General features: G+C 35.9%; 1 protein-coding gene across 1 annotated transcript in view; it reads left to right on the top strand.

Moving 5' to 3' along the window:
• The window catches only part of IL18R1 (interleukin 18 receptor 1), a 52,261-nt gene extending 46,100 nt beyond the window's left edge, over positions 1 to 6,161 (top strand). The window contains exons 10-11 of the mRNA XM_066264867.1: positions 3,265 to 3,423; positions 5,645 to 6,161. Coding sequence (XP_066120964.1) covers positions 3,265 to 3,423; positions 5,645 to 6,000 — 515 coding nt within the window. The 3' untranslated portion in view covers positions 6,001 to 6,161. The remainder of the gene's footprint in view (positions 1 to 3,264; positions 3,424 to 5,644) is intronic.
• Positions 6,162 to 14,961: the final 8,800 nt, after the last annotated feature.

Here is a 14,961-nt window from a genome sequence, read left to right as displayed (position 1 = left end):
CTTTGTTAAAGACCCATTTGTATTTTTCTTTCTCAAAGTATTCATTTATTTCCTTTGCCCATTGTTTCCAAATTGAGTTGTTAGCTCTTTTTTCTTGTTTATTTCTAGGAGCAATTTACATTTTTAAAAGGTTAGCCTATTGCCTATAATATAGAATGCAAATATTTTCCCAGGTTGAAATTTGATTTTGCTTATGTGAAAGATTCTGTAATGTATTCAATTTACTCTTTCTTTTATGGTTTCTGGATTTGTGGTCATAAGTAGAAAGGCTCTCCTTAACTTCAAGTTAATAAAATAATTTTTATATTTTTTGAGATTTTTATAGATGTATTATTCACACTTACGACTATTAATTTTAAAATATAAAATTAGCAAAGTTAATTAATTTAGCTTTGAGCCTGCATGTGTGTGTGATTTTGCTATGTAGAGAGATGCATCAGCATACTGGAGGGTCTGTTTTTGATATCTTATTACCAGGTCTCTACTTGCAAGACCAGTATGGACATTGACTAATATCTCTCATTCTGATTTTCAGCTAAGATTTGTTTACCCCTCTGGTTGTATTTGACCCAATTCACATATTTTTTTTAAATTCCCATTTCTTAGCTCTCAATGTGGCATTGCATAGAGACACTTAGAGCTGTACCCCACAGCACTGATGCTTATGGTGAGATCCCTAAACAGATATCAGTCATGAGAAAGTGAAAATGGAAATACAAGCACAAAAATGAAAACTTTTACATTTTAACAACTTTTTATTGCTCTACTATTCCAAACTGTTTTCAGCTATTGGTTTATGAAGGATTGGAAATGAAAGGAAAACCAATCAACCAAAACAGAAAAAATTAACTTAAAACGTGGTTATTCACCACACAGAGTTTGGGAAACACGGGTCTGACTCTTTGTAGTACTAAATATTCATTCACATTTTGGTTTCATTTATATAGAACCAAAGAATTTTATTAGCTTTCAAATTACTTATATGGGGCACTTTACTTTGTCAGTTATTAAAGCCATCAACACTTTCATTATTGGGTTGAAAGTAAATTATAGTGTAAATTGGCCTATCCGCTTGAAAAAATGAATTTGAAAGCTAATAGTTGAAAAACTTATTTTTCATGGGTAAGAAAGCTACATCACAATATAAATTTGACTGAATTATCTTTACAATTTATTGCAATTAGTTACATTATGATTATGAGAAAAATATACCTTTTTAATTTTTTTCTTTTTGCATTTTTCTGAAGCTGGAAACAGGGAGAGACAGTCAGACAGACTCCCGCATGCGCCCGACCGGGATCCACCCGGCACACCCACCATGGGGCGATGCTCTGCCCACCAGGGGGGGTGCTCTGCCCATCCTGGGCGTTGCCATGTTGCGACCAGAGCCACTCTAGCGCCTGGGGCAGAGGCCACAGAGCCATCCCCAGCGCCCGGGCCATCTTTGCTCCAATGGAGCCTTGGCTGCAGGAGGGGAAGAGAGAGACAGAGAGGAAGGCGCGGCAGAGGGGTGGAGAAGCAAATGGGCGCGCTTCTCCTGTGTGCCCTGGCTGGGAATCGAACCCGGGTCCTCCGCACGCTAGGCCGATGCTCTACCGCTGAGCCAACCAGCCAGGGCCAAAAATATACCTTTTTAAAAAGTATACTTAATTTATTTCTCATGTCTTGGTGCCTGTTTCAATCACTGATATGATGACTTTACTATTGAAAACACTAGTTCATGTGCTAATAGAAAACTGTATCTCACATTCTAATGGAATTATCCAGGTGACCCATTTACTGATTATATTAAGAACTGGCTCCATTTTCCCAACTTTTTGTTGTTGTTGATTGTATTTTTACCAATTTTTAACCTATTTTTGATATGAATGTTAATTTGCAATTTTATCCAAAATGTCCAATCATTCACATACATACACTTCTGCAAAACAATTGCTTTGCATCAATAATAGGTTCTGATTTAAACTGCTGAGTCACAGTGCTACAGTAGAACTGAAGAAGCTTTTACCAGAAACAAAGTGTTGTTTTGTGAGCCTTGATTCTCTTAAAGAAACTGGGTTGGGCTGTTGAGCATAAAGGAAGTATCACAAACATGGACCTAGAATGGTTTCACCCTATTGCATTTTCATGAAGGATCTAATAATATTTAGTCTTCAACTCAGCAAATTTATTAAATCTCAATATTAGACCTAAGCATAAATTTAACTCTATCACCTAACAAATTGACCATGGAACAAAGATAATTCATTTCCTCTACCACTTTTTCTTTTCATCTACTATCCCAATTAGCATGTATTATATTATTTAGAACCTGACTCAAAATTTCCTTCCTTTAGAAAGCATGTCAAATATCATTTCTTATTCTCTGATAAGATTATTTTGATTGTTTTGTTTGTGTTATATGGTCTTGTCTGTGTCTCCCGCTATGTTAAAGCATTTGCTAATTGGTTGCTCAATTAGCATACAAGGTTTGAGGATGCTATATTTTTGTCTTCAATAATAATTGAACTTACTCCTTATTTTTGATATTTAAAAATTCAGAGATAAAGAATAATGCATAAAAAATAATTATAGAACAAAAGAATATTTGAGGGGTATTAGGAATTACCTAAACATTCTTGCTTTTCAATTTTACTGTCAAAAATATTTTTCTTAACAGCTACATTGAGGTGCAATTAATATACAAAGAACTGCATACATTTAATATGTACTTAATATGTACTATTTGATGAGTGTAGAGAGAAGGATGCTGGGTTTCTGTGGGGTTTTTTTTGTTTTTGTTTTTGTTGTTGTTTTTCATCTTTTTCTGAAGTTAGAAGCAGGGAGGCAGTCAGACAGACTCCTGCATGCGCCCTGACCGGGATCCACCTGGCATGTCTATCAGGGGCGATACTCTGCCTATGGCTGTGGATCAAGCCATTCTAGCGCCTGAGGCGGAAGCCATGCAGCCATCCTCTGCACCCACACCAACTTTGCTCCAATGGATCCTTGGCTGAGGGAGGGAAAGAGAGAGCGAGAGGAAGGAGAAGGGGAAGGGTGAAGAAGCAGATGGGTGCTTTTCCTGTGCGCCATGGCAAGGAATCAAACCCAGGACTTCCACACACCGGGCTGACACTCTACTGCTGAGCCAACTGGCCAGGGTTAGGATACTGTTTTTAACTTTTCTTTTTCAGTAATTCCATTCCCATTTTTTGTGACTTTCACTGAAATTTGAGCTAAACTTTCATTTACACACTCATTAAAAGAATAAACCTTATCTCCTAGATGGAAAGACATACGATGCTTTTGTGTCTTACCTAAGAGAATGTCAGCCTGAGCATGGAGAGGAACACACTTTTGCTGTGGAGATTTTGCCCAGGGTGTTGGAAAAACATTTTGGGTATAAATTGTGCATATTTGAAAGGGATGTTGTGCCTGGAGGAGGTAAGAAAAAGAATGCCTCATAGAAAACTAGTGGATACTTTCTTTTTGTAAGATGGATAGCGGAGCTTAACCTTGTTTTACTTAAAAAAAAAAACGACTAAACATGGTCCTCAAGCCAGGAACCAGCCAAATTAATATAATGAATAGTTAGAAAATCAACTCACTACACTGTTCCAAATAATGGCTTCTCTGGGACCCTGTTTATTCATTGAACTCCACAGTCCTCTGAAATTTGGGGAAAGGGACTGAACATTCCATTTCTAGCACCAGGCCCCAAACTGGTATTATCATGAGGCATTTATTTAGAAATACCCCACAGTAGTTAAAAATACTTCTTTTGATAATATTTTGTATAGTAGCACCAGATCCTAGTTTAATACATCATTTTTTGGATGATAAACACAGAAAATGCTTGTTATTTATTCTGTTGACATGGGTAAGAAAATTAAAGTAGGACATAAGACAGCTGGAAAAAAATAAATAAGGAAGATTGGTTCATATCATATTTGAGTTATGGAATTCAATTTTTAAATTAGTGTATGAATACAAATGGCCATCACACATACCACAAAGCAAAGCACAGTTAGAATCAAAGATAGTAACATTTCCATGTTTTCTCTGATTTTTCAGAGCAAATCTTTGAAAGTTGGTGTCATAGGTGATGATGTGTTGCAAATGATGTAACACAAATGTCTTCATTGTTACCATCCTTTTTTCATTTATCCATCATTTACTGAGTGCCATTCCTGTGCCAAATTCTGAACTAGGCATTAAATATATGGCAGTAAATTTAAAAATGACTGTGCCTTCTCTTTCTTATCTCACAAATTAGAAAGAGATTATATACTACTGCCTAATTATATTGAACGTCTCAAAGGGAATAATATGTCAAATTATCAGATGCATACAATGCTGTGGTATTTTTGTGTGTCAAGTCTTTCTGAGCACACAGAAAGTGTTACTGCTTGACTTTCCATCAATTTTATTATTTTACCATTATTATCCAGTAGTCATTTTGAAAAAAATAGATTTCCTCTTAGTTTTTAGATAAAAATAATGTTTTTCCTCAGTTATAATGAGTTTTGGTTAAAAATATCTTTTTTTTTTTATTCAGTGAAAGGAGGGGAGGCAGAGAGACAGACTCTTGCACACACCCTGACCGAAATTCACCTGGCGAACCTGGTAGGGGCTGATGCTCTGCCCATCTGGGGTGTTGCTCCATTGTTCAGCAACTGAGCTCTTCTTAGTGCCTGAGGCAGAGGTTATGAAGCCATCCTCAGCACCTGGAGCCAACTTGCTCCTATTGAACCATGGCTGCAGGAGAAGAAGAGAGAAAGATAGAGAGAAAGAGAAGCAAGAGAAGTAAGGGTGGAGAAGCAGATGGGCTCTCCTGTGTGCCCTGACTGGGAATTGAATCCAGGACATCTATGCTCCAGGACAAGGCTCTACCATTGAGCCACCCAGCCAGGGCCTAAAACCTCTATTTGAACAGGGATAGAGGTCTACAACAGAGGCTGGCAATGTACTTACAATCCATAGGTCACTAAGAACCTGCCACCTTTGTGGCAGCTACAAACATTTTCTTATATATTGTCCTGGTTTGCTTTTTTAAGTTACCACAGCAGAGGTGAGTTGTTGTGACCCAAGCTTACTAAACTGCAAACCCTATAATATTTATTATCAGACTCTTTACAGAAAGAGTGTGTCAGACCCTCGTATAAAATAATGACAGTGTTTTATTTTTTCTTTCTAAGTCCTGATTTTAACATGCTCCTACATACACATTTAAAGGCTAGATAGTATAATAGTTAGAAACAAGTACTTGAGAACCAGACCATGGGGTCAGATTCTGCTTCTGCCATTTACTAGCTGTGTGACTCTGTATGAATTATTTAACCACTCTGTGCTTTGACTTCCTCATCTTTAAAACAAGTATGATACTTTCTTTATAGGGTCATTAGGATGATTAGATGAGTTAATGTACATAAAATGGCATAGTAAAGGGTGTAGCATAGAGTAAGTGATAAGTAAGTACTCATTATTATTGTTACCTAGATATTTGCTTTAAATGGACATATAAAATTGAGAATAAATGATTTGTCTTAAAGAAAAACTTATTGGTGGAGTTAATAATATGGAATTAGACTGTGCAAAGTGATTTTTTCTTTATGCTCACCTTTTCAGTTCTCTTAAATGAATATTCCACATCTTGCATTTTCAGCTGTTGTTGATGAAATTCATTCACTGATAGAGAAAAGTCGAAGACTAATCATTGTCTTAAGTAAAAGTTACATGTCTAATGAAGTCAGGTATGAACTTGAAAGTGGACTCCATGAAGCACTGGTGGAAAGGAAAATTAAAATAATCTTAATTGAATTTACACCCTTCAGTGATTTCACATTCTTGCCTCAATCATTAAAGCTTTTGAAATCTCATAGAGTTCTGAAGTGGAAGGCTGATAAACCTTTGTCTTATAACTCAAGGTTCTGGAAAAATCTTCTTTATTTGATGCCTGCAAAAATGGTAAAGCCTTGTGTTGATGAACCAGAAGTCTTGCCTATGCTTTCACTGTCCTGATATTTAGAAAGGCAGAGTGTTAGAAAGAACTTCTGACACTGGAGATCGAGTGGATGAGCTTGTTCATAACCAAGGGCATCATTCAAAACATTTAACTCTACTCTTTGAAAATCCTACTCATAGTTTGATGATGAGCCATCAGAAGGTTGCCAGGGGTGACTGAACATCAAGCTGTGGTCATGTATTTTCAAAAGACCTTGAAATTTAAAAGAAACAGGTCTCTTGTTTCTCCCTCTTCTATAGCTGGACATTGAGATTGGGAATTATGCAAAATAACTTATGCCTTACAACAAAGGCACATCTTTGAGAATGTTTTTGCTAACAATTGAACGAAAGGAATTTAAGTTTATGAAGTGGCATTTTCTATGAGCCAGAGGCAACATAGTAATTGGAATGAGGTCATCACCATCACTCTTGCACGATAGCTACCTACCTCTAGACATGATGGACAGCCCATGGGATGTGGGAGGTTGCTAGCAGGCTGTGTGCAGAGTGAGGAGTGAGGTGTGAGCTGCTGTCATTGGGGCCATAGCTTCAGGATGTGTTTAGTGTGTTGCAGCCACAGATGCAGGCCTGTAGTTCTCAGAGCCCCATGAAGACACAGCACAGGCCATGCTTAATTGGGTCTTATTTGTGGGAACTTCTTAAAAGCAACCTAAAACAACTTTTTATCTTTTATGAGAAATACAAATTTTAATTCAAATAATTCTCCAGGTCTTCAAAATTGGTCAAAAAAACTTGTTGATTTTACAACAAGTTTTTAAATGTTTATATATGTGATGGGTATAAGCTATTAAGCAACAAGAAATGATGGTTACTTGCTTGATTTTTAAAAGTTATTACAATGCTGTTGGGTGGAAGCAGCATGGTAGAGTGGTTTGGTGTGTGAACTGTGCGACTAAGATGCTTGAGATCAAATCCTGGGATTGCTACTCACTTTTGTGATCTCTGAATTCTTTTCTAACAGATCTGTATCTCAGTTTCCTCATCTGTAAAATTAGAATTTATAATAATTACACCTACTTCACATGAATAAAGTATTTACAACAGTTCTTAGCCCAGATTTAACACTCTGTAAGTGTTGTTATTACTGTTGTTGTTGCTCTTAAGTATGACTTAGATCAATTTTTTTAGCAGTGGAGTAGAATGGAAGCCAGAGAGCAGGAAAGGAAAGAGATCAGGAAAAGAGACAGTTATACTTGAGGACATCAGTATACAGAGAGAAGTAAATAGGAGAAGTATATCAGTAAGGCCAAAAATGTTTTTTCATTGGACACGTGCAATTTTTGACATTAGAAGACACATATCTGTTTGCCTAACATGAGCCCAGAACTGTGGGCCTTCTTGGTGGCTTCATTCATGTTGGTCCAGGAAAACATTGAGTGAGACATAAACACCGGCTATAGAAATGTTTACCTGAAACCTACATACTCATTGATCAGTGTCTCCCCGTTACATTTAATTTTCTAAATAATTTTCTTTTAAATGGGGAAACAAAGAAAAATATTTGGAAGGCTGATTACAGCATATGTGTGCAGTATAAATTTTCCAGAAAAGTTTGAAGCAGAGACTGTTTTAAACAGCTTTTAAAAATTAGGAAATAATGATATTTTCAGTGTCAGAAAGTGATTTAATCTTTGTGGAGCTTACAGTTTTGTGTTCTTCTTGTATGGCTAAAAATTAAAGAACTGAATTATTGACATGTTTCACATGTGAAAATATATGATTGGAGAAATTTTATTGTTATCATTATAGTCTCTAATACATATAATAATATGCTTTGTTTATTATGTATACTTCAAAATGTATATATGCATTTTTATTGTTTGTGTTAAATGTACATATTAAACATATGCTTTAAAATATATTAATGAACCATTGGTCTGATGACTTTAGTATGTTTCATTTTAAGATTCTAATCCTTGTTCTCAATGTAGATTTTCACCTATTTTAGAAAGGTATGGGTCATCCTACACCAATCTTTTTTTAGTATCAGGTTACTTTGTGCCTACTTTCTTCATTTTTATCTTTGATCCAGGAGCAGAAAAAGAATTCCCTTCCCTCTCCTACAAAGCCACTTAATAGTAGGCACACATATGAGTCTTCACATGCCCGTATATTAATATGCATAATTTTAAATTTAAGTGTAAACATTTTCAACTAAGACCAATGAGTAACTTTTACTGATAGAATAAAGTTATGTCTTCTATAACTTTAGAAGTCCATAAATTGTGGAGTTTATTTCAGAGAATCAGTGAATAACCAACTCTGTAAGATGTATGAAGAAATACCTCGTATGTATCTGTTATGTACTGGAAGCATTTGTTCAAGTTATACTTTCTTAAAGCAAAGAAAGACCCTATTATGTTCTCTCTTCATAAATGCTTGTTGAACAGGGGCACCTGATAAATTTTTGGAGACTGTGGACACTTTCCCAGGGAGGCACTTTCTACTAGGACTGCCTAGGACACAGTCCTTCCAAGAGAACACAGAGCTGCTTAGAACTGGCTCAGAGGACAAAAAAATGAGTACAAAGAATTTTCAGGCTTTCTTCTGGGCTACTAGGGTAAGGATGGAGGGAGGAAATAGAACTCCACAGGATGAAAATGTGTATTTGACTGGAGCATGCCCACTGTGTCATCTGCCAAGGGATGGGTAGTTAGGCACTGACAGGTACTAGCAGCTCACCTTATAGCGATGCTGAATGGCTGAATGGTGGGCTTACCAGGACTATCTCTGCAAGAAGCAGAAAGGTGAGCTTCTCTGAATCTATCAACATCTTTGTCTAAAGTGGGCACACTGGCAAAACCAGTGTACAAGAATGAAGTAAAACATAGCTTTAAATACTCAGAGAAAAATAATTTGTCACTTTGGTCTGAAGTGCAGCTCTGAGGGAAAAGACCGAGGTGTTGGGGGAAGCCATCATTTTGAGTGGAGGTTACTCTGAGAACCTAGCTCATGAGCAATACAAGGTTATTCAGAGAGTGACCAAGCCACATATCTAACAGGAAACAGGATGTGTGTGCTGTGTGTGCAGGACACAAGGACCTTCCAGCCCCACCTGCATGCCACACTGATAGTGATCACACCGCAGGCTGCAGGCTGGGGCTCTGAGACCAACACCTGTAACTCTCTGTGAGGCTTGTGAGAACCAGCTTTTATCTTCTTATGGCCTCTCTTATGGATGGATGCACACAGACATAGCAAGGAGATACCCCACTGATACAATTGTTACAACTTCAGGTTATAACATAGGGCAAACATTTTAAAAATAGGCCTTTAAATTGTGTTTTTAGAGATCTCTGTTCCTCAGAAATGTCTGTAACCACTTTTTCTTATTTAATCACATTTGTAATTAAGCCTCCAATAAATGTTAAATAATAATAAATATAGATATCCTTGTCTTGTTCTTGACTTTAGTGAGAAGGCCCTAGTGTTTCCCCAATAAGCAGAGTACTATTTTATACATCTGTACACATTTGTAGTTAATTGAATTAAGCAAATTCTATCAGTTCCAATTTTATTAATTTTAACATAAATTGATCCTTCCTTCCTTCCTTCCTTCCTTCCTTCCTTCCTTCCTTCCTTCCTTCCTTCCTTCCTTCCTTCCTTCCATTATTATTTTTTCATTGATTCCAGTGAGAGAGAATAGGAGAGAGATAGAAAGACACATTGACCTGTTCCTGTATATGCACTGACTAGGAATCAAACTGGCAACCTCTGCGCCTTGGGATGATGCTCTAACCCACCAAGCCATCGGGCCAGGGCTTATTTATTTATTTTTTAAACATAAATTGATATTGCCTTTTATCCAATGACTTTTCTGAAGCTATGGATAATATCAATAACATTTTTCTTAGAAAATATTAATGTTTTAATAATATCAAACAATTCTTGCATTTCTGAAATAAATTCTACTTCATCCTAGTATATTTTTTAAAAGAAGCTATGTTAGGCATTTAATTCACTAACATTTTATTTAAGAATTTACATATTTGCTTCTAAGTAAGAGCAAAAAACCCATTGACAGTTTGTGTGTGTGTATCTTGCAATCTTTAAATATTTTTAAATATTAGCAAACAGTGAAAAATCACTACACATTTGAGAAAATTCTTTACTATGACTGGTCAAGATTAACCACAAAATGGACCTTGGAGGAAATGGAAATAAGCCAAAGAAAAAACATATTTAAAAACAAACTTCAATATTCTTAGAGAAACATATGATATTACATTAGAACATAATAAAGTGGATTAGGAAATTTAAAAAAAGTGGAAAGCAAACTATTAAGGTTGGAGATTGATAAGAGGTCACTGAGAATGTGGAACAAAATGCTAAATAAATTGCAAATGAAAAAAAGAACAGGGATGTTAGCCTAAATTAACATAAAAGAATATCTATAAAATTAGAATAAGCAGACACCCTATAAAATGAAAATCAAGAAATAAAACAATTTTAAAAATAATTAAAGGAACTATCTCAAAATTAAAGGACATGAGTTTACAGATTGAAAGAGCTACCAACTACTCTACAAAATGAATAAAGAAATGTCCTTAATATTAGAAGTAAAAATAATGTGATCCTTAGAGTTCTATATTTAACCAAGTATTCAAATAGAACAAAAGAGAGATTATATATATAATATATATATATAAAGGCAAATAGGACAAAAGAGAGATTTTCATATATATATATATATATTTATATATATATTTATATATATATATTTATATATATATATATATATAGAGAGAGAGAGAGATTTACCTCCCATGTACACTTTTTCTGAGGTCTACTGGAAAAAGTATACCTCCAAAAAGAAAAAGAAAGCATTCTCTAAGAAGAAAACAGTTTAGTGTTCAGATATAAGGGATCCAACCTAGAAAAGTGGTAAAAATGTTAAATGGAAATTTAAGGATGATAAATGTAGATAAACTATATTTGAGTGGAAGAATGTTTTTAGGTAGATAGATTTCCTTAAGTGTTGAATGCATTGGACAGTAATTTATACTTCTGGTGAAAAGTTTAGTAGTGAATTAATAAAAGATAAGGAGAAATCTGTCGGGAGCTGATCCACTAGTGCTGGCTAACAAGGTCTCAGCAGAAGAAGATCCACAACTGCTGGTTGACAAAGTCACAGCAGAAGAAGACCAATGGCTGCTGGTTAATAAAGTCACTGCAGTGAAGACTAACAGCTGCGGGTTGACAAAGTCACTGCAAAGGAAAGGCACAACAATACTTCCCCCTTTTGACCTTTTTGAATTAATCTGGCCTTATATCCCCCCTTTTCTGGGTGTGTGCTATCATTTATGGCACAGGGATAATAGTACCGTACTTTCCCTGTAGATTCGTAGTAATGTCTTTGGAAATGAGACAGAGGGTGTGAGTTCCACAGAAAAGCCTGTAAGCCCTTTGAACTGTGCTCATAGATATAAGAGGCTGGCTATGATATCCCTCATAAAGGGTTAAGTTGGTAGGAGAACTTCTTCTTATTAATCATGTTAGAAACAATAGATTGTGACTTATGAATAGGTAGGAAACAGTAACTATACACAGAGTACTTTTCAGCCTTCACTTAATTCATCACTTTACCTCCCTGAGCCTTTTCATGTAGTAGAGTAAAGAAACTTTTATTTCTTCTTGCATACCTGACCTGCAGGTGGTGGAACACTCTAAGAAAAATAGAGTTAGAACTTAACTAGGGTATGAATATAGTAATAAATAAAATTTGATTAGACAATAGCATCATAGGTAAGGTAGAGTTGTTATTCAGTGCTGACCTTTTAGAAGTCTGTATCAACATTGTTATTGCTGTTCAAGTTATTGTATAACTGTACTTTGAATCACTTACCACTTGATTTATAGTTACCTAAAAAATGTAAGCATAGTGATACAAAAACAATAATTAATCAATGTATTCTGAATATCATGTGATTGTAACTTAGTGTGTGTGCATAAAAAGAAAGCTAGACCAGCATTTGGCAGAGATGCCTGGCAGTAAATGCTAACTAGAGAATAAAGAGAAAGAAAAGAATTCGGCTCTCTTACTCGACTAGTGCCGACGCCGTCCCTTCCTGTGGGACCCCTGGATTCCCCCCAGGGCTGGACCCTGGCAGAAATCTAATCAAAAAAGTAAGTATTAGCTTCAAGTGAAACAAAACTTGGTGCATGCAAAGAAATGCAGTCAAATAGCACCTCATGGTTTTCTTATAAATAATAGTTACCTGGTCATAATAGTGCAAACACTAAAACTTTAAAATTATGATGTAACTATATTTGGAGGCTAAATAAAGGAAAAGAAAATGAGTTTGTGGTAGTGGAGGGTGGGGTAAGGTACACATTTCATTGTTAGGAAGTCAACAGATTATATCTTTGTTCAAGATCAGGTTCTTTAAAAGGCAGGCTACCCTTTGCCTCCTCATTAATCTCCACTCCGTTTGGTGACTATCTATCACACTCCACCACCTTCTGGGTCTGCAGTCTCTGGATGGCCAAATCTAATGGAAACTTTCGATGATTTTGTTTGATTTCTCTGTTGTATTCAACACTATTCACCTCTCTTTTCTTCCTGAAACCACCCTTTGATTTGTGAAATCATTGCCTTCTGGTTCTCATAGCACTATTTTAATGTTTCTTTTTTCACAGCTTTCATGAATTCTATTTCTCTGTCCCAGGTCTTCTTCCCTTAAAACTCACTAGGTCCCTGGAATCTTCTTTTCTCTCATACTGCACATCCTCCTTGCCTGTTACCTCAGCTAACCTATAGATAAAAATCTCTCTATCTGAGATTTCTTTTCTGAATCTAGAATTATATATTCAGCTATACATTGGGTAACTTTATTTAAAAATGTACATTGCATCTAAGACTCAACTATTTATACTGAACTTACTCTAGTTTCTCTAAGCTTACACTTCCTATCACACTCTCTGTCTTGAATAATAAAACCATTTTTTACCTGATAATCAAGCAGGAATCTGAGCATCCTCTGCAGTAGTTTTTCTTAATCCACAGTGTTGCTTTTCATGGTTTTAGTTAACTGTAGCCAACCACAATTCAATTATAAAGTAGAAAATTGCAGAAACAGGCCTGACATGTGGTGGCGCAGTGGATCAAGCATCAACCTGGAACTCTTAGGTTGCCAGTTCAAAACCCTGGACTTGACCAGTCAAGGCACATATAGGAGTTGATGCTTCCTGATCCTCTCCCTTTTCTTCCTTCACCCCTCTCTGTTTTCTTTTCTGGAATTAAGAAATAAATTTTAAAAATGAAAAAAGAAAGAAAATTGCAGAAACAATTCGTAAGTTTTAAATTGTTCGTTGTCCTGCTGCTCTGAGTAGTGTGGTAAAATTTCATGCTATCCTACTTTGTCCTGCTGGGGATGCAAATTATCTTTTTTCCAGTGTATCCACTCAGTAACATCTGATTATGAAAGAGAGACAACATATACATAACATTTATTAAAGCATAGTGTTATAATTGTTTTATTTTATAAGTTCTATTGTTAACATTTTACTGTGCCAAATTAAAACTTATCATAGGTATATGTGTAAGTAACTATAGGAAAAAACATAGTATATAGAGCATTCATCACTACTCATGATTTTAGAAATCCACTGTGTGTCTTGGAACATATCCCCTGAGGATAAAGTGGGACTACTGTATATCGATTCTCTTCCTCCCATGTTTTATATTCAGCCAGCAAGTTCTACTCACGATCTGTATTCTCTATGATAGCTCCTTGGCAACTGCCTTACCTGTGTCTCTATTTCTTGTAGATGGGTGGGTAGATACTTTGGAGAGTGCTTGTAGAAATTGTCTCCTGCTTGCTGTAGTTTTCCCAATCATCAGCTGGGACAGTGGATGAAAGAGGAGATTTTAGATGAAAGAAAACACTACAAAATTGTTTTATAAAAAATGGGAAAGCAAATAAACTAGAAAAATATAGTATAGTTGCCAAAAGCATTGACATCTCCTTTAATTGTGAGCGAGGCTAATTGGCACAGCTGAGTGTTTTTTCTAGCCATGTCAAGTTGTGTATGTGCAAAGAGAGATAAGGGTTAGTATTTTTCAAGCTAGTACTATAAAGTAAGGGATTGGCAAGTGAACTAATGATATATGCAAGAAAGTGATAATAATGAATAATAATAGAATTCAAGTGGGAATATGCAAGCATGGGGGAGGTCATTAAAAATTTGGTAGATCAATATAAGCTTTTGTGACCTTGTTGGTTACAGTTGAATTAAAATTGGTGTATTTCAGGAAATAAGCTAATAGGAGGTAAGTATCAAGGAGTGGGATGCTTGAAATGGATATTAGGGAGTGGGATGCTTGGCAAATATTAGTAATGACAAGTCTAGGATGTGACCATATGAATAAATTCCTGAAGTTGAAGTGGAGGACAAGCCATTTGGAAAAGAGGAAGAGTGTGTTCCATTTAATTTATGTGAATACTAAAATTAGCATGAATCAGAACAGGAAGAGTTCTGATGAGAGTAAGAGTGCATGAGGAGCTAATGTTTTCAGGGAATGAAGTGGAATGACCAGGGATTTGGGGACAATCTTAACAATGCTGGTAGTGGGTGATATTATACTGTGAGGCCATGGCATTCAGAGTTGGGGATTTAAAAAAAAAAAGTGGAACATATAATGTCTGAAAATCAGTGATTCAAAGGGTCTGGGAGAGAAAAGAACCATCATTTAAGAATGGGTTATTTAAGAAACTATGTTCTGAGAAAAGTCAAACAGCAGTTGGTGGAAGAGGGATTAAGTAAATAAATGTCTAGGGAAGATCATTCAAAGATACTACAGATATGATTAATTTAACCATCTACATGTCAGTTTAGAAAAAAAAATTAATGAAAATTTAGTGATTTATCTCTGATTCATCCCTGAGTGCACAGTTTGGCCAGGAGCTCTGCCCTATGGTCTGGCTGCCCATGCCTCTTTAGCATTAACCACAT

This window comes from Saccopteryx bilineata, chromosome 3 (assembly GCF_036850765.1).
Source record: "Saccopteryx bilineata isolate mSacBil1 chromosome 3, mSacBil1_pri_phased_curated, whole genome shotgun sequence".
In the NCBI taxonomy this organism is placed as follows: Eukaryota; Metazoa; Chordata; class Mammalia; order Chiroptera; family Emballonuridae; genus Saccopteryx; species Saccopteryx bilineata.
Note: the sequence above shows the minus strand (reverse complement) of the source record. Positions and strands in the feature narration are given on the sequence as shown.